Source organism: Papilio polytes, unplaced genomic scaffold, assembly GCF_000836215.1.
Source record: "Papilio polytes unplaced genomic scaffold, Ppol_1.0 DF822067.1, whole genome shotgun sequence".
NCBI lineage: Eukaryota > Metazoa > Arthropoda > Insecta > Lepidoptera > Papilionidae > Papilio > Papilio polytes.
The window spans coordinates 649,840-669,903 of NW_013527137.1; the positions used below are offsets into that span (position 1 = coordinate 649,840).

At 32.3% G+C, this 20,064-nt stretch overlaps 4 protein-coding genes across 4 annotated transcripts in view; 1 reads left to right on the forward strand and 3 right to left on the reverse strand.

The window, feature by feature from the left end:
- Window positions 1-11,609, reverse strand: part of LOC106106813 (unconventional myosin-XV) — a 67,395-nt gene extending 55,786 nt beyond the window's left edge. The window contains exon 1 of the mRNA XM_013287472.1: window positions 11,396-11,609. The gene's annotated coding sequence lies outside the window, so the exon portion shown is untranslated. The remainder of the gene's footprint in view (window positions 1-11,395) is intronic.
- Window positions 11,610-13,095: 1,486 nt separating this feature from the next.
- On the forward strand, window positions 13,096-14,261 carry LOC106107007 (protein BUD31 homolog). The gene is made up of 3 exons (XM_013287674.1): window positions 13,096-13,192; window positions 13,298-13,411; window positions 13,583-14,261. Exons 2-3 carry the CDS (start codon window positions 13,318-13,320, stop codon window positions 13,921-13,923), a joined length of 435 nt encoding a protein of 144 aa, XP_013143128.1. The 5' UTR covers window positions 13,096-13,192; window positions 13,298-13,317; the 3' UTR covers window positions 13,924-14,261.
- Window positions 14,262-14,480: 219 nt separating this feature from the next.
- On the reverse strand, window positions 14,481-17,015 carry LOC106107025 (innexin inx2-like). The gene is made up of 4 exons (XM_013287704.1): window positions 16,601-17,015; window positions 15,981-16,172; window positions 15,515-15,654; window positions 14,481-15,415 (listed from the first exon to the last, which is right to left on the reverse strand). The coding sequence occupies exons 1-4, from the start codon at window positions 16,851-16,853 to the stop codon at window positions 14,885-14,887; spliced, it is 1,116 nt and encodes a 371-aa protein (XP_013143158.1). The 5' UTR covers window positions 16,854-17,015; the 3' UTR covers window positions 14,481-14,884.
- Window positions 17,016-19,664: 2,649 nt separating this feature from the next.
- The window catches only part of LOC106107023 (alkyldihydroxyacetonephosphate synthase), a 25,094-nt gene continuing 24,694 nt past the window's right edge, over window positions 19,665-20,064 (reverse strand). Inside the window, exon 11 of the mRNA XM_013287702.1 lies at window positions 19,665-19,896. Coding sequence (XP_013143156.1) covers window positions 19,715-19,896 — 182 coding nt within the window. The 3' untranslated portion in view covers window positions 19,665-19,714. The remainder of the gene's footprint in view (window positions 19,897-20,064) is intronic.

Genomic DNA, 20,064 nt, shown 5'->3' on the forward strand with positions numbered 1-20,064 from the left:
CCCTTTTCAGTTATATTAGCTTAGTCGAAATTTTAGGGCCTTATTATCGTGGTCACCGCTATTTAGGAATACGGTAAACTTTACTTAACTGCACAGCTTCAATAACATAAAATTTTATAACTTTAAGTCATAACTTGTAATGGGTCACGCTGTAACGAGCATAAATATTACTGAGTATATATTTTATTGGTTTAAAAGCAGATAGAAGTTAACATAATGTCAGTAAAAATGAAAATTAAATGATGATTTGTAAATATTCAAATATGGGAACGTGGAATCTTCAAACTTAAAATGAATAAAATAACGTTTAATATAGTTAATAGTATTATATGTTTAAGTTACAAAAACTACTTTAAAAATTCTTATATACCTACTATCTGTATCAGTACGGCTTCATCCGCATCATATTATGAAAATTTTATTTTATTGTTTACATTTGTCAAATTATTAATAGCAAATGTCGAAAATGACATGACATGACAAACCTTAGCAACCTTGCATTTTATGATGTTGGCAGCAACTTATGGTCTGTTTCCCACATTAGGGTCCACATCCAAAATATTTACCCCCTAAGTTTAATGGCGTTAAAATATATAGCCTAAAGCGTGACTTAAGTCTACGGCTTTTTATTAAAAAAGGATTATTCAAAAATATGCTGTAATTGCTGACATTTTAGGAAACAAAGTAGTGTGTGTTTACGCTTTATTATAATAGTATAGATGGATAACATGAATAATAGGACTAGTCTGGCATATTTATAAAAAATAAAATGTTATGAATTCTATTATTAAAAAAATCGCGTTTTTTCTATTTTCGTCTTAAAAAAATATAATTAAAAAAGCGATCCGAGCTTGAAATAGACTTTACATCATGCCAACCAATACATTTCTATTCGAAATCATACGTTTTCATAATTACATAGAAACCGAGACGGAGCGGTGACCACAAACACTTATCGAACACATTTTAGATTTTTTTAAAGCAATTGTCAGTAATGAGAGAAAAACAGAGAGAAAGTCGGCTTTACATAAAGATACAGTATGAAAAACAATTTAGGTAATCTGTAATTTTGACGTAAGCAAAAAATGCTACTCGACTTGAAGACAACTGGAATTCATTCCGAATAATTTTGCTTGAATCCTGATATTTTTTATGTTTGCAGTCTTTACTTTTATAACTATGGAGGATAGTGACTATTTCTTATATATTTGTAAGAAAACATGTTTAGTTTGCAAGGCACGTAGTATCGCATTACAAAACCTGTCATGATACAAACAAAACATCGCCTTGACCGTTCGCGGTCTGTAGGGTTGTTACCTTTGGAATAGAGTTATGCTATTTTGTTATGGAATTTTCCATTACCCAAGTTCTGGAACAACAGTATTTAGACAGACCGAGATAAAGTGTTAACGGCAAAGAATTAAATTGAGCATTTACTTTCAATATTTGACACAACCATAACAATCTGACTGATCCTAGTCTTACTGATATTATAAATGCGAAAGTTTAGATGGATGGATGTTTGTTACAGTTTGTAGCATAAACGGCTGAACAGATCTTCATGAAATTCGGCACAGATGTAGAGCATAGTCTGGAAGAACACATAGGCTACTTTTTTTTTAATTCCACATTCAATTCAATTTCATTCATTTCTTTTTCTGAGGAGGGATCTTACGACATATGTATCCTAGAGTCATATCGTTGAATATTTGATTTTAATGCCAAATTGGATTTCGAATGTAAGTTAATTTAAAAGGTTATGTTAGCTCCAACCCTTGAAGAAAGCCTATCTTCAATGAAACAAAATAACGCGTGAGAATAAATAGTAGTTATTCTCATGTATCTTTCCCTAGGAAGTAATCCAATGACCCTGCCACACGGCTGACCGTCGCGGACGAGTGCGCGCCGTGTGGCAAGTGTAACGTGTGAAGACTAGGCCTAGTCAATGAAACAGTTATAGATATAAACACACTATCGAATAACTGAATAAAGCAATAAAAAACGGTCACCATTTAATAAAGTTAACAATAATCAAATTATATAAACTTCAACAAAAAGTTGTTATCCGTGCGCTTCCGTCACACTTTACACTGGTATTGGATGAAATCGGAAATGCGGACCGACTTTTTTTCTCAGTAAACGTGACGCAAGTGAAAATTTCTCGTAAGGGCCTAAAAACTCGCTGGGTGGGTCAGTTACAAGTGGCACACGCATTGTGAATGGAAACTGCGTATCTGAAAGCAGTCACTGCTGCTTTCGTTTGACATTTCGCCGGCAATGGCCGCTACAGGTGACATTTCGCGCCACTTTTTACCGCCGAAACCGAAAAGATGTGAAGTGCCGAATTATTTATGGTTTTATTTACGGTTTTTATGCAGTCTTTAAAGAAGTCAGTGTGAACGAAGATAATAAAATGCTTTTAGCATATTTGGAGACTACATACGTTTCAAAGTATCTGCATTATAGTTTTTATTTTCCATTTTGATTTCGACCAAAATAGTTATGATAAGCTAAAATTATTATCGAAACCTATATGAAATGGAATCATGTTTTCATTGTATATATTAAAATAACGTCAAAGATTTTACTTTCCACAATATTCTATTTATAAAGGGAGCCATACAGCATTCTAATGGTGACCGACAAGTCGCATGCCTTCACGTGAGCCATGTAAATTTTGTTTTACTTTCGAGACCTTCGATACTCGACGTCCGTTCAACACCTCTATTTTAGATTTCTATTTACTGCAGAATATGTTAACACAATAAATACTTACTATTCATACCATTCTTCGTACGTTTTTAAGTGTGTAATCTGTGTACATTAAACAAACACTAGTTGAGGCCCGCGTGTCCGTCCACGCTATAATAAAAAAAAATTCAGCCAGACTGTTCATCTGTGTCAAATGTCAACGATATCCTTTACGATACATCCATCCATCCATCCAAATTTTTGCAGTATAATTTACTAACTTTCTTCATTTTAAAGAGTTTGAAACTTGTAAGCATTAGTCATTAATACTAGTTTAGTAATTAATAATACTTAATAAATTAATTATATACTTAATTATTAATAAATGTTTCTTAAGAAAACATTATAAAATTTCCATTAGATTTCTTGAATTTTTTTCAATAAACTAAAGACAAAAATACCTGTTTACAATTTCCAAGGTCAGAGCAATTCCACTCTAAAGAAATAATACTGGTTATTATTAGAAAAGATAATTGTAAAATTTACCAAAATAATAATTTGCTCGTCTTCCGTGTTAAATAGCTACGAATAAAACTTTATACTGCTTATTTTAATTAAAATTTAAAAGAATAAATACAATTGCATTTTTAAAACCATAAACGCAATATCAACATTATTTTCATAGTAAAGATAAGTAAAGGTTTTTTTGTGTATTCTTTGTTTCGAAGTTTTTATAATCAGCGATGCTTCATACCATAAATTATGCTTTAATTCAAATATTCATAGTTAATAATATTTATTGTTCGTGCAACAAAAAACGAGACGGGTTAGGCTGCTCATATTTATTCATTACTAGCTTTCACCCGCGACTCCGTCCGTGTGGAATTAAAAATAACAAAAGTGAGTAGCCTATGTGTTCCAGGCTATCCTCTACATCCACACCAAATTTCATGGAAATCCGTTCAGCCGTTTAGGCTACAAACTCTAACAAACATCCAACCAACTATCTAAACTTTCGCATTTATAATATTAGTAAGATTGTAATACTTAGATAACTAGAACTTGTTTAGGTACTTAATTTTCTACCTAGCCAAACCATCATTTGTTTCAAACAATCGCATAAATATGCGATGTTTTAGTCCAAGGTGTGCTCTTTTAAAAAACCTATATTTTATCATGTACTCTGTTGCTAGGCAACTGAATGACTCAACTCTTAACTTTTTAAAAATGTCGTGTCTGTCTGTGACAGGCACTGACGACATGGGTGCATTACTGCGCTATGTGATTTCACAACGTAACCAGGGCTGCTAACTTTCAACATAGGTACACCCGAACATTCACAGCGGAAAAAGAAGAGTTAGTTGTGAACCTTTGACTGGCAGACAAAAATAAGAACGTCTACCAATAATTTATAGCAAACGATGAAAAAAGACATCCTCCAATTTCATTCTGAACCGAAAATGTCTGTAAAACCCGTAGCCTAAATACACGCCAAGCAAACCTGAAGAGGTGGCAACCCTAAGTGCAATTCATACTAAAACATCGTAACATAAGCATTTTAAGACTATTTGAGATTAAGGTATGTTTAAGAAGCAATTCTATACAATAAAGTACATTAAAACGAATATTTTGCGGTTAATTTAACAATAACATTGATTTTACATATACAAAAACCGTAAAAAGACCTAATTTATCGCTTTTCTATTGTTAATTATTATAATGAACAGAACGAAATAATCACATTCTAAGATACAAAACTACATATCTAAGACGTAAAATGCATAACTAAATGTAATAAATATTTTTGTATTTAAGAACAAATTTGTACCAACAGCTAAATTGTTATGCAAGATGTTGCTCTCGACTTTGTCCACGGGAAATTAGAAGTTGTAGAAAACATAGCCTATATCACTCAGCGATAACATATCTCTTTAAAGGTGAAAGAATTTTTAAAATCGACTCAGTCGTTTTTGAGTTATTTCAATACAAAAATTCAAATCTTTCCTCTTTTCAATATTACTATAGAATAGTAACAAAATAAAAAAGGTGTTAGTTTTAGATAATAGTTACGCAATGCTCTTCGAAAGAATGTCTCTAATATCCGTACGCGCTGTTTTAAGGTTGAACAGAATAATCTGGTCTTAACCTCGTTAGTTAACCTTAAAAAGTTATGACATTTCATCTTAAGTTGTAGGGTAAATGAGCCAATAGTGGACTGTCTTTTAAGGTACGTGAGACGTTAGATTTTACCCTTTCAGCATGATTGTAGTAAGCACGCAAGCAATTGCCAATTAAGTTTTCTTTAAATCTTTATACTAATATTATAAAGAGGAAAAATTTGTATTTCATGTACTGAATTTATTCAAAAACTAATTTTTTTTTATAACATATGGTGGCAAACGAGCAAGCGGCCACCCGATTCCGCCAAAATGGCGAAGCGACCGCTGCCCATAGACATCCACAATTAAAGATGCGTTGCCTACCCTTATCCGACAGAGGAGGAGATGCACATAAAGAGGATATTTCCCCTTCCTATGCATCTCCTCCACTGTCAAATCCACTTCCCCTTACCATCCTCATCCTTATGAGAAAAGGGTGGTAAGGAATAAGGGACTTAAATTAGGCCTCCGGCACCACACAAATCAGACGAAACACGGAATTACTTCCACTTCACGCCTGTCTTCTGTATGGTCGTGGTATTACACCGGGCGTGCCGGCCCTGCAGTGCTAAGATGTTAAAGCGCGCACTACCACTGTAAAAATGAGTAATACAGGCTTTATGTTTTACAATTTTTTATTTCAAGAAGACGAAGTCGCGAGCAACAATAATATATATTTTTCTATATTTCAGTCATAGTAGAAAATTGTTGCTTTGATTGTAAGTGAAATATTAAATGACATTATTACACGTAGGCGACAAATGGTATTTGTGCGAGTTACTTCACAACCGATAGTTCTGGTTGCGTGAAATGTGACGCAACCGATTAATAAACTGAGAATTGCCTAAGTCGCCAATATTAAATGTTCACTGACTTAATTATTGCTACTACAAAATTTAACGCATGATAAAATTGTGATGAATACAACAGCTGACGACGCCGAAAGCGAACCGTTACTCCGTTACCGAAAATTTTGATGTAAAATTGGTCATTGGGGCTGCAGTTACAAAGGTAACAGATAAGAGGAACCTGCGATCGATTTTCGCGTAATTTTCGTCTTTGTTAAGCTTCTTTTTAGTTCAGTTTCGCAGGTTTAAGTGTTGACCAGCTGTAAGAGACAAGGTCACTGTAATTGCCGCTGCGTTTACCACTTTTAATTTTATATTCTGACCGCTAAAACAACGCGTGTAGAAAGTCAAAACACTAAGCGATCAATCAAAGGCCACGAAGTGGAAAATATACGATAGTTATGGTTCATATTTCTTTACATGCTATACACGTGTAATTTTAATAGCATATTAAATTGTTTGCAAGAAAAAGCATGTATTGTGTAAACATTTACAGCTGCAAGCACATTTTTTTTTAAAGGAGATTAAGTTTTAAACCAGAAATTAGAAAAAAATGCAATTATTAGCTATTCAATATCTTAGTTTAAAATATATTACAAAATACTTCCCGAATTTAACTAAATAGAGAAAAGCAAACAAGAGTTTTGAAAACTGTGTCAAATAAATCGTTAATTTAATTCAACAACACAAAAAATGTACAAAGCATAAAAAAAATGTGATCTATAAGAATATTGACAAAGTAATCAATTTGGTTGTATTGTTCAGCTATGAATAGTTTTTTGTCAGTTCAGTTTCTCTTCAATAATTATTTTATTCTCTTACATAAGAATGTATTTTAATTCGCAAAGAACATACGTATATTACCTACAACATTAATTTTAAAAATTGTGAACCAGTTTTTAACGAGCATTAGAGATAAATGCTTTATAATTATTCAATGTATCCCATTTGATTTTTATATTCTGTTTTCTGTCATCAATCGGTGTGTTGCCAACCCCATTAAAACCATCTATACTATTGTAATAATGCGTAAACACACACTTCTTTGTTGCCTAAGATGTCAGCAATTACAGCATCATCATCACCAGCTCACTATACGTCCCCACCGAGGGGCTCGGAGCCTACCCTAATACGGGGTGACTAGGCCATAGTCAACCACGCTGGCCAAGTGCGGGTTGGTTGACTTCACACATATCTTTGAATTTCTTCGCCGATATGTGCAGGTTGCATCACGATGTTTTCCTTCACCGTAAGAACGTCGGGTAAATTATGTACATATGAAAATTCGAAAAATCGAAAATCACATTGGTACACGGCGGCGGGATTCGAACCCAAGACCTGTGGATTACAAGTCAAGTGTTCAAACCACTGAGCCACCGACGCTCAATTACAGCATATTTTTGAATAATTATTTTTTAAATAAAAAGCCCTACACTTACGTCACCCTTTAGGCTATATATTTCACGCCATTAAACTTAGGGGGTAAATATTTTGGATAAAAACTCTAATGTGGGAAAGAGACCATAAGTTGCTGCCAACATCAAGGAAACAAGGTTGCCATGGTTTGTCACAATGTCATGTCATTTTGACATTTGCAATTGATAATTTGTAAACAACAAAATAAAATTTTCATAATTATATGCGGATGAAGTCGCACGGGAACAGCTGGTAGTCAATAAAACTGGCCCAGGTTTGACATATCTCAAAAATTCGCTTTATCTATAGATTGCATAATGATTTTCTGAATGCATATCGATATTACCGTTGTTGGTCTTTTACTTTTTCATTGAATTTATGTATATTTTGTGCTAAAACAAGGGTATCATATTAGGAATGCATGTCGTGTGTGCGACCAATTCAGGAGCGATGCTGAGTGACGACCGGTCAGCGCGACGCCGGTGAAATCTGTTAGCCTCAGCCATCACTGCTTTCTACCAAATTATCTGGCGTAACCGATCATGCTTGACTTCTACTCATGTTGAACATAAGCTATTTCTTAGTTTTCATCTATATCTATACTAATATTATAAAGTGTAAAGATTTGTATTTTTGGATATTTCTATGTATTGAAATAACTCAGAACTACTGGGCGTATTTCAAAAAATTTTTCACCATTAAAATGCTACGTTATCGCTGAGTAACACAAGCTACTTTTTTACAATTTATAATTTCACGGGTACGAAGTCGTGAGCAACAGCTAGTGTTAAATGTAACTAAAATAAATTGGTAATAGATTTCACATAAAAAATCATTTAGTTATCAGTTTGCAGTTGTCTTCGCAAAGATTTTGGATTCAATTTGAATCATTCTGGTAGAATTGTGTACATCCTTTTACAAAGGTCGTGGATGTTGCCATCTTCATCATAGTCGGATGAATTCGTTAATAAAATGTCTAAATGCTTAGTAATTAAATAATTGCATATACAATCAATTAAAAGCTTGCGCAAAGGTAACTGCTAACTCGTTACAGCGATGAATATTTATTAAAAACGCACTGACAATGTGCCGACATAAATGCTATGACTCCCACAATATACATCACCCATTTGACCTTAATATAATCACATCATATACAGTATCGTAATTACATTCCATACATATAATTGCAAGTAATTTAATAGTTCCACATTCCTATTATGTAATGATGATATTTGCTAATTATCTAAATTATTAATTTCTTTACATTTTGAGAAGTTAAGAATATATCGTTTGGTCAATTTACTGTCTCTCTCTTCAATTCCTATGTCCCCAAAGTGGGGCAGAGAGCGTCCACATTACGCCGCCAGCTCACTCTGTCCTGGGCTCTGCATTGTGTCTCGGACCATGACAGCCCGATTGCCTTCAAGTCGGCCGCCACTGAACGCCGCCAAGTTTTGTTTAGGGCGGCCACGTTTTCGTGTTCCTGACAGCCTTATTTGGGCGTTCGCGTATTAATTTGATACGCAAAGATTTTGTTTAGTAATAGGTCTAATTTTGGTTATTTATATTGTTCTTAAATATAAAATTCTATAAAGAAAAGGTTTCCTAAATAAACAGTATTATTTACTTTATTATAAAAGTATCCAATTACGCGTATAACGATGCTTCAATATTGTTCACAGTTTAGCCGAGGCTATATTGTGAACTTTACATCCTATTCGATACGATGACGCACGCTGTCAAAAGATTAAGTTAATATATTCGCAATTTATAGATATTATTAAATACGAGTGAAATCTTTGTTGGAGTTGCAACGTACAGTCGCTAACAAATGCAAAACTTACACTTGTAAAAATTATTATTTATATCAACATATACCTGAAATACGCCGGAAATTTAAGGCACTAGAGATTTTAGATGCACAGACGTCACTACTAATTCAAATACTAATTTTGTTTTCAAAATTCATCGCTAAAACGTCTATAATAGTAGGTGAAAGTTTGTAAACTCTATACGTAACTCGCTATAATTTTTGGAAAAAATAATATTAATTACAAAACAAAGAAAACATTGTTAACAATTGCTTTTTGTAGACAAGTTAAAAATCTTTTAAGAATTGTTTAATATTATTGATTTAAAGTATTTTGATCATAACACAATATGATTGCAAACGCGCGTGTCCGTCAACAGATTTGCAAACATTTTATATGAAGGCTTTTTAGTAATCCTTAATTCTATTGACCTCATTCTACTCAGGGTTACGTCGTGAGAGCTTTTGTTTAACTTAGTTCACTATATCTCACAGTATATTAAGTAAATGTAATTTTTTTAAAGTGACTTGTTTGATAAGTACAGTCAGTTGCATAAATTAATACGACTTTTATAAGTATGCATATATGTGCGTATTCTATTGACGAATACGTGCAGAGGAATTTTTAAAACCGAGCCTATACAAGTTTTTAAACTTCTGTAAATGTCTATGTGCCTAGTCTATCTTTTTCCAGACAGTTTGTATGTCTATATAAAATTTCGTATATTCATGGATATGAAGCTGTTCTGGAGACATCTATACTAATATAAAGAAGAAAGATTTGTATTTTTGTATGTATTGCAATAACTCAAAAACTACTGGCCTATTTTAAAAATTCTTTTACCATCAGAAAGGTAATTTATCTGTGAGTAAGATAGGCTATGTCTTTTATTATTTTTTTAATTACACGGGGACGTAATCGCAAGCAACAGCTGTAAATAAGTTAGATGAACGATCTGTCTATTTCAAATTCATTTTTATTTAAAGTTATGGTTTCGTATACCTTAGTCTGCCTGTTCCAATTGGACCAAAAATCGACTTATTTTTTAATCTTTATTCCCAGTAAACAGTTATCCAATATAGTTCGTTTAATTGCACGGAACTTTTTATAGCTAGAACTGAATGGAACGTGACTTGGAGTCATTACATCACTAGTGAACCCCAAAACGAGTATTGATAGATTAAATTAAGTTTTTATAACGCTAAGCAACAAATTAACATATACTATTCAATTAAAGTATGGTCCATAGTATATGATACCTTTATTGCCCTTGCCTTTGCGTATTTATTTTACAAAGATAGCTAACTGCATAGTGACGTTAGAACGAGGAACTTAGTTACCATTTAAGAATTTTGAGTACGGCAGTTAGTTTATAATCGATATTGTTTATGTTAAGAGCGTCGGTGGCTTAGTGGTTAAAGCACTTGAATTGTAAATCTACAGGTCTTGGGTTTGAATCTCGCTGTGTACTAATGTGATCTTACGGTGAAGGAAAACATCGTGATGCAACCTGCACAAGATATGTGTGAAGTCAACCAACCCGGACTGTCCAGCCAAATCACCCCTTACTTAGGGTAGGCTCCGAGCCCCTCGGTGGGGTTGTATAGTGAGCTGGTGATGATGATGAAGATTGTTTATCTTACGAACGTAGATAAAAGATTTTGTATATGATCAATATAATAATATGAATTGTCTATGGATGGATGGTAAAGGAAGTTTTCACAAATCCATAGTCCAGATTCTAATTTTGGTTTCTTGCTGTTTTATTTTACTCTCATCTTAGACGAAGATGTTTTATCGTAAAACCTGTATTTTAGTTATTGTACAAATCTAAACGAGTTTATTTATACACAAGTTATATAACAAGGTAACTTTCAAATTGAATTATTTATTAATATAACGTCACGAAATTTTTACGTTTCTACGAAGGACGAGTGGCAATTAATATAGCGTAGATTTGTTATATACCGTTTGCATCATTTATTTTTCATTTTATATATAATTGAAATATAGTTGTTTAGTTACGGAGTAACATAGAATGGCAAGTTTTTATTCGACGCGTTTAATTTAGGCGCTCTGCAACGGTAGATCTGAAAATGGAAATCGAATAAATTGTTTCGAGTTCCTTTTTGCTAACTTACTTGACTCAATAAAGGAAACCCATTTTTTGTTCTGTGCAAGGTTATTCTTAATACTTCTAAGTTACCCATGTAAAGAATTTAAGTATAAAAATTCAAGTTTATTTGTCGCACTCGGAAGAGAAACAATAAATTCAGATATTATTCTGCAATGAATTAACGTAACCTTTTATCAAGGTATTATTATTTATTAATCATTCATGTCGACATTTTTTAAATATGCTATTATAATATGCTATAGGTCATACAAAAGGCCGTCTCATTCGCAAAGAAAAGGACCGGCAGGAGTAAAAACTTCGACGTCACACGACACGTACGCTTTAACTTACAGGTAAATAAGCAATACACCCGAAGTTCCTTTGTAGCTGCGTCAACTTAACTTCATAACACAAATTTCCTTCACTTTTTTACACAATACAACACTTATTTACAATCAACAACACATAAATCGGCGTCAAACACACATTTTTTTATCAAAGTTTGTAAAGTTCCGCGGCTACCACAGCCTAGTTGCGAAGATATAAAATGACTGGCTGCCTGTATAGGTGCGCGAGCGCAACACCGCATTCCAAAGTAAACGAGTCGCGTAAGCTATTCCCGTCTCTCTCTGACTCGCTCTCGATACTATTGGTGGGAGCGTGAAGGGAATTTATCGTACACTCGCACACTGCATAGGTAGGCCCGTTATTCACACACTACAGGTAAAATGTGACGAGTTGTAAAAAAAGAAAATTAACTTCATACGCTAAAAAAGATGACTCGTAAGCTGAAAAATAAAGTTGTGAATGTAATTCTTAACACAACAAACACTATTATCTAACGGATCTTTTCTTCTTATAAAAAGTTCTAAACATAGCAGATAAGAGATAGAGATAGCAATTACGCAAACACAAATAATTATTTTAAAAGTTTCTCAGATTAATCTCAATTCGTTAACAAAGCTAAGAGTGAAAAATAGCGGCTTTTTCACAAATTTTACATTTTGTACAGCAATTTGTTTGTATTTCATGTAGCTGTTTTAGTATTTTTAGGGTGCGGCGAACTGCCTGCCTATGTAGCAATAACGGATAGGATTAAGAATGTTGTTTTGATGGTTCTGGTCTTGAGCTAAACCCCAACACTATCCACCATAGCCGTGTGCCATCATCGACATCGCTTTCCTCATCTGCAGTTTACTCTGCTCATGAAGATCGTTTTCGTAAACATAAGATACTGCTACTTCTCTGTAACTTGTACACTAAATATTGTTAATTCAGCTTGTGTTAATTAAAACACTTTTAGACATTTAAAATGGATAAGGTTTCTGTCTATTCTTAACTGGAGTAACTATGTAAGAAACTTACTTAATATAAGTAAGATAAGCAATCTTTAGCAGTTTCGTAAACATAAAATTTCGTAGGTTGTTGATTTTAATAGGGTCAGTAACTTACGTCTAATTTCAACGCTGTAAAATTTACTAATTTAACTGATGAGTAATACGACGGATGATAGTTATGTGGAGGACAAAAACTTGTTGCCCCGATACTACGGGAGTAGGATAAGGGGGGAAGATGAAGATGATGTGACTACCGCAACCTGTGACGCACCTATACTACTATTTCTAAACAGTAGTGTTAACAAACTACCCAATATATTGCTAATCTGACTTTTAGAACCAAAAGTGTTTCTTTGGCGATTATTATTTTTCGTATGGAAATGTAATGTATTTAATCAATGGTTGGTGGAAAGATAAATATTTTATTCATGATTCATGTTAAAATTAAGTTAAAATGTAAATTTCAAAACAGTAATGTCGTTTCGTTTTACGTTACGTTATGAACTTTAGTGTACTTAACTAAAGTAATATTACTAAAATATCTGGAAGCTGCATTGATAAACACAGAAGTCTATAAAACATTACTAGAATACAATATTACGGACGACTAAATTAGAAAAAAAGAATCTTTGAAATAAATTGTTTTCAATCTGTTTAAGCTGTGACCTTTCGAGTAAAATATTTTCTGCATTTTGTGAACCCGTCAGTGTCACTGTCATCTGTCAACAACGCATTGAAAACGAAATAATCTTGCTTGTTTTGGTTGTATACTTAACGTTTAAAATCTACTATAAAACAAGTTTAAGACTAGGTAATAAATCTTTGTATAAAACTAGAATAATAAACAAAAATCTTATAAATATTATAATCTATTTCATGATATATTTGATAACGTTTATGTCCTTTGGTTTTTCAGGTTTGTTTGCCAATAAAATAATGCCGAAAGTTCGTCGCAGTCGTAAGTCACCTCCTGAGGGATGGGAATTGATTGAACCTACACTTGAGGAACTCGAACAAAAAATGCGAGAAGGTAAGCCAACTCGAAAAATATCTTTAGTAATTAGGCCACCTTAACCTGATAAACAGGGAGCTAGAGGTTACAAATTTATTGCTGTGTTCCTTAAGATTTACTTTTTCAGTGACCAAAAGCAACTAAAATTATATAAATTCAATGCTAAAGGTTATCTTTCTGTTTTTTCAGCGGAGACAGAACCTCACGAGGGAAAGAGAAAGCAGGAATCACTGTGGCCGATATTCAAAATACATCATCAAAAGTCTAGATACATTTACGACTTATTTTATAGACGTAAAGCTATCAGTAGAGAGCTGTATCAGTTCTGTTTGGATGAAAAAATAGCCGATGCTAATTTGATTGCTAAATGGAAGAAAACTGGATATGAGAACTTGTGCTGTTTAAGATGTATACAAACAAGAGACACTAATTTTGCAACCAATTGTATCTGCAGAGTTCCTAAAAGCAAGCTGGAAGAAGGAAGAATTGTAGAATGTGTTCATTGTGGTTGTCGTGGTTGCTCTGGATAACCTTTATTAGTATAATGATTATTGTAAGTTTTTTATAAGCTATGTTCATTAAAATATTTTTTACCTACTTTATTCCAATCCAAAACCTTTAATGTACACATTACTTGTAAACCAATTTATATAACTATGTAATGTTAGGCACTGTTTTTTCTTACAATTTTCACAAGAAGTATATATGAGGATGTCACTCATGTAATCTTTCTATATACTTCATTTTGGTGTTCCATCAAAATGTGGTATAAGCGGTATGGGTGTCCTCCAGAAGAGCTAGCCCATAGCCTAGATTATTGGCTGATAAAACCCAAGAACAGTGGTAATAAATAGTTAGTTTTCAACAATGTCACATCAGTGTCGTCCTGTCTTATTTCAGTGTCGCAAGCAATATAAAGAAATAAAACTAATTTATTTCAGCTTAATATTATTTAATCAAAATAATAAATCTGATGAAAAACAAAAGAAACTGATAACTGTAATAAAATTTAACATAAAACAAAATCAAACTTCTTTTTTTAGAATTTACCTAAAATTAAACAATCAACCAAAAAAAAACAACTAAAAGCAAATTGGTAATCAAGACAGTATAAAACTATACTGTTAGTTACCTAACCAAGAAACTTAAAATTTAAGTATTTTACTTTGAATCACACATATTATTGAACTAAAAAGTGCTTTGGAAAAAACTTAACTGAAATTATTCAAATATTTTAACTAAAACATGTTTCTAAATTAATTAATATCACAAATGTACCATGTTTTGAGTATTCCTTTAATCACAATTCTCAATATTATAATAAAAACAGATTCTTAGAAATCAACACTTATTTATTTCTAATGTACTCTTACCAGTCAGCGCTTATTAAGTTTACATGTTTGTTTTATAATTTAGTAAATTGTAAGAAGACCAGCTACATAACTTTGTCCTAACAATATTTTAATCATTTATGTTTTATAAAACAAAGAATTAAACACATTCAGTCTTATACTGTAAGTCTTTTGCCAATTCCTTAACTAAATCTATACAAACAATTTGATTAATATTTTTGCTCAACAAATAAAGTACGAACCAGTCACCAAAACTGTAGTGTTTAACAATTTTTGATACCGGCGATCGTTTGATACGTCTTAATCTGGCTGTAAGGATATATGTACGTAATGCTGGAATACAGAAAATCAGTATACGAAAAAATACAGCTAGAGCAGAGAAAGAAGCTAAAATAACCAACCAAAACCAGAGTATGACAAATATCTTTTCATTAATAACATTTAATGGTAATACACATAATCGGTCTTTAAATTGTATCGTTCCTGAAGGCCCGTATGACCTGAACCAGCATTTTGTTACCTTCGGGAAGAATTTATCCATCGGGTTAACTGAGACAAAGTCTGTTAAGTCAGGGGAGAGACGTGGATGGTAGGTGAATGATGCCACAGCGGTACCGTAATCGCGGAATGATCCATCCAAGAATACATCTAAGAGAAATATTTGACCAATCTAAAACAATGATAAATATATATTAAAAAGAATTATTATAAATGAAATTTTATCTGTGACTGCCTCCATATAAAGTTCATTTAACTAATATTTACTTACCACATTTGCAAGGTTCAAAAATTCACAGAATGCAAACCGAAGTGCATACATATTGTGTGTGCAGGTGTTCAGACTATTAAAATAGGCTAGCAGTTGGTGACGAGGCTGGTCAGTCCAGTCTTTTGCTACAATGGGTAATGCTAGAAAAATAACATGGAAATGAATCTTTTTCTTAATTTAAACTGACTGTTCTTATAATTTCATTACAGTGCTTTGTCTTACTTTGACTGCAACTAGATAAAATAACTAGGTAACTTTTTTTACCAATGTAAGATCTTCTGATTGTAAGTATTGTATACTCTTTTTTAAGACATAATAAAATAGAATAAATCATGTATTTTCTGTTAGGCTGATTGTCCCACCTAATAAGTTTTTACTTATTGGGTCAAATTGAATCCTTGCAATCAAACAATCCAATGGGAAAAAGTCACCCCAAAGGGAAACACTTGATTACATTAATACTTACTCAAATTAGCAGACAAATCTCTCACTCTACCCCCCTCCCAAGACTTCCAAAGGTAATGTGGTATGTAGAACATGAAAGCCTGTCCAAGTAGCACAAAACAGACCCATTGGTAATATGTATGTTCAATTTGGTCATCATTTTTATTTGAGCCAGGACCCACTCCTGCATACACCATGTGTTTACCTTCTATACCTGTAAATAACATACATAATCTCTGCAACACCTAATTTTAACAGAAACAATTATTCTTTCAATTATTGGAATGCTGGTAATATTAACATAAACATTTTTACACTGGCAAGTTTCTACAGCCGGATTAATGAGTGTGGAGTTATCAAATAAAAAAATAACACAAACTATAAACAATAATTCATTTTATTTAACTTATATTTTTTCATAGTGGCAATTGTTTAAGTTCCACTTTATCATATTAAATTAATGAAATTTGAATTTAAACTATTCTATTAAGGGTTCAAAGTTTTCATCGACCTAATGTATGAGTCTGTGACACAAACACAGATTTTAGACTTTCATATTGAATAAGAAATAATTTTGTTTTATGTTACATCAGTTTGAAAGAGCATGGTCATGTTTATAAGGGAAAAAATTGTAGCACTTACCATTTAGTTGGCTTTTTAATGTATACGTCCCATAAATCCAACAGTAATTGTTGATAGCATCTTTGTTATCATCTTTATCTGAGCCGCTCATACAATGCATTGGTTCACCAAAAAACTGTTTAGAAGTAACCATCAAAGTGAACATGAACAACATTATCACCGTGAACTTATAATGCAGTCGGAACACATTATTATCCGTTATTATATTTTTAGGCTTAAGAAAAGAACGAAAAGGCGATAGTAAATCTATCATCTTTATTTATTACGCATGAAATCACAAAAAAAAAACAAAGTTAACTTTTGAAGATCAAACTATCCCTACAATATTTTACCCGCAAAATTGTTTATAAAACTTGACGGAAACTGCGATGTTTTGACATATTCATTAAATATTTTCATAATTTTTTTACACAATCAGACTTAAATTTAAATTAAGAATGATTTTTATTGTTTGTAAAGTGTAGAAAGCAGTTTAGATGTATTATTTTGGCCAGTAGTGAAAAATAAATGAAACGGTAAGTTCCCGAAGACCAAAATCAAGGGTAAATGAAAACAAAACAAACTTTTTTTTCAGAAAGGTCGGAAAGGTATTTAGAAAATCGACTATCCCTAAAATTAGTGTAAAAACATATATAAACAAATGTGGTATTTAACTAATTTAATTGATACTACGTTAGTATAAAAGTACTAAAACGATTGCACATTTAAATAAAAAAAAAAAAAGTTTATAATAAAACGGATAAGGTGAAATGATGAAATAACAAAACTATAATATTAGAACATTAAGTTGTATTTCATTATATTTTAAATAAACTTATTTTATGTCAAAATGAAATTTTTAATATTAACGCAAAAATTTTCTTAAAAAAGATGATTCACGTTGCTAAATATGAACTCGCGCCATTTCGTAAAACGATGGCTGGTGTATCCTGTGGAATAGAACTTTTGTATTCAACTTCAAAAGGGTTGTTAATTCGATTGGTATTTTCATTAAGACCAAGGAATCACATAATTTATGTAATCATTGTTTCATTGAACTTCTGACCGAAACGTTTGTTAAAAGCTCCTGCGAAAAAAAATGGCCACTTACACAGAATGACAATGATTTATTTAAAAGGCGTTTGTAGTTTAGGTTTGTAGTAGTAGGAAACATTGATTTATGGTAAAAAGTAAAAAAAAACTGCGATAGTCAAAATCATTTATTATCTACATGTTCACCTTAAAAATAATTTCACGAACACCATTTTGTTTATAATTAGCTTGCACATTTGATTAGGAATGTTTTGTATAGAGATTAATAAGAAAGCTAAAATATAAATTGTAATTTAACCTTCAAATAACAAAAAACCCACGTAAAGGGTTTATGGTCTTAATATACAAGATGTATATTTTTGTGTTTACAGAAATAAGAAAAAAATATCATTGATATAGGACAATAACAGATAGTTTTAAATAATAATAGAAAAATATGTAACATATTTCAAAATGAAAGCTTAACAGACATAGAAAGTTTGATAGGAAAAAGGTATATATTTTAAGAGTTAAGAGATTGTGCTTAGGAAATGTACATTAAAAGGCACTGTTTATTTATATCTAAAAATCATGTCCATCAATGAAAAAAAAAACAACACTTAAGAGAAAGTAAAACAATTTTTTAAACAAAAATACAGAATTGATTACGCTCTTCTTTTGGGAAGTCTATAAAAAATAACATAATTGATATCATAGGCCTTCATAATGTATATTTTTTTTTTATCTATGGTAACACAACACACGCACACAAACACACATACACACACAGTGTCAACATTTTGTCTATTAAATGTCAACAACAGTATTCTTTTTTTAAACTAAGATGTTTGTATTTGGTAACTTTAACACCATTTTGTAACACAAATATCCATTTCAATTAAGTTACTATTAAAAAATAAAACCTTATTGTTTTTATTTAGAGCGGGCGCACACCTTTGATTAAACTATCGTACAATGTATTATTGTCGATTGTTTCGCAGCGAATTCAACTGTTTAGTTGAACAACTAAAAAGGGAGTAGTGTAGCCTCTAAGCTAATAGTAATCAAAGCGCGACTAGACAGTTGTGCGATAGTTTAGTCAAAAGTGTGCGCACATTCTAATATTAAATGCTGGTTTAAATTGATCATTTTAATAAAAAAAAAAACAAATTGTAACAATGACTAAAAAGTTGAGAAGAGTCAAGAAATTGTTAACATAGTATTTTATATTAACTACTTACATAAATGTCTTTTAATTCGTTTAACAAAATAAAAAATCCTTTTAAACATTATTTTGATCTTTGGCAATTAAAGAAAAAAATTACGGCATCTATTTTGAGAATGGGTACAAAAATGTAAAAAAAATACCGTAAAAATCTACATTACAATTTTTCATACAGATATGTGATAACAAATGCGTTAACAAACTAAAGGCCGCCATACACGAACTGAAAATGTCATTATTGACTGAGATGTCGAATTTGACCAGAAACGCAGTTCACCAATAATATACGACACCAGTCAAGCAGTCCGTGTATAGTGATTACCTCCTTTAGATTATCTTTGTCAAAGCTACAGATGGACGAAAATATTCTCCCCTAGAGAAAGTTACATTCGATTATTTTCGATTATTACTGATATAAAATTCAAAAATGTATGGAATTAACTAATTTTCGATATGTCTCAAGCATATCATGTATTCTCATACATTTTGATGCATTTTATCAATTTCACTAGCGATTTATAGGGCAGGGGTGGCGAACATTTATGCATCAAAGTGCCATTTTTTAAAAGAAATATTTTTGATTCAGTCTTAGCCGTACTATGGAATAATTTTGACTGCAATTATTACGTCAATTCTATTGTGCACGTATTTCATATTTTTTTACGCCAGGGGCTATTATTTGATGATAGATAAGATTGTGTAAAAAAAACTATAATAATATTTAAGTTATTTCATCACCAGCTCACTATGTGTCCTCACTGAGAGGCTCGGAGCCTACCCTAAGTAAGGGTGACTAGGCCATAGTCAACCATACTGTACTACGGGTTGGTTGACTATACACATATCTTTGAATTTTTTCGCTGATATATTAAAAATAATTATAGTTTACTTTTGGCTTCAGGTATGTATTCGTCGAAGGCCATGTTGGCCAATGCGAATATATTGTCAGGATCCAGCGCGCGCTTCGCCGCCAGCAGCAGCGCGCGCCCCGCGCCGCTCACTGTCTGCTCATACCACTTCTTGCGTAGCTTTCCTACACCGTGGTGATGGGATATCGAACCTGGAATTGAAAAATTATTAAAAATTAACTAAACCACTATGTATTTAATATAAACACTGTATAAGACATCGTCTTACTCATATTATATGCCTCTGGAAAACATACAGCATTGCTTATGAAGATGCGTTATATACTTAGCTTGAATTTCGCGGTCATTCGCCGTTGACA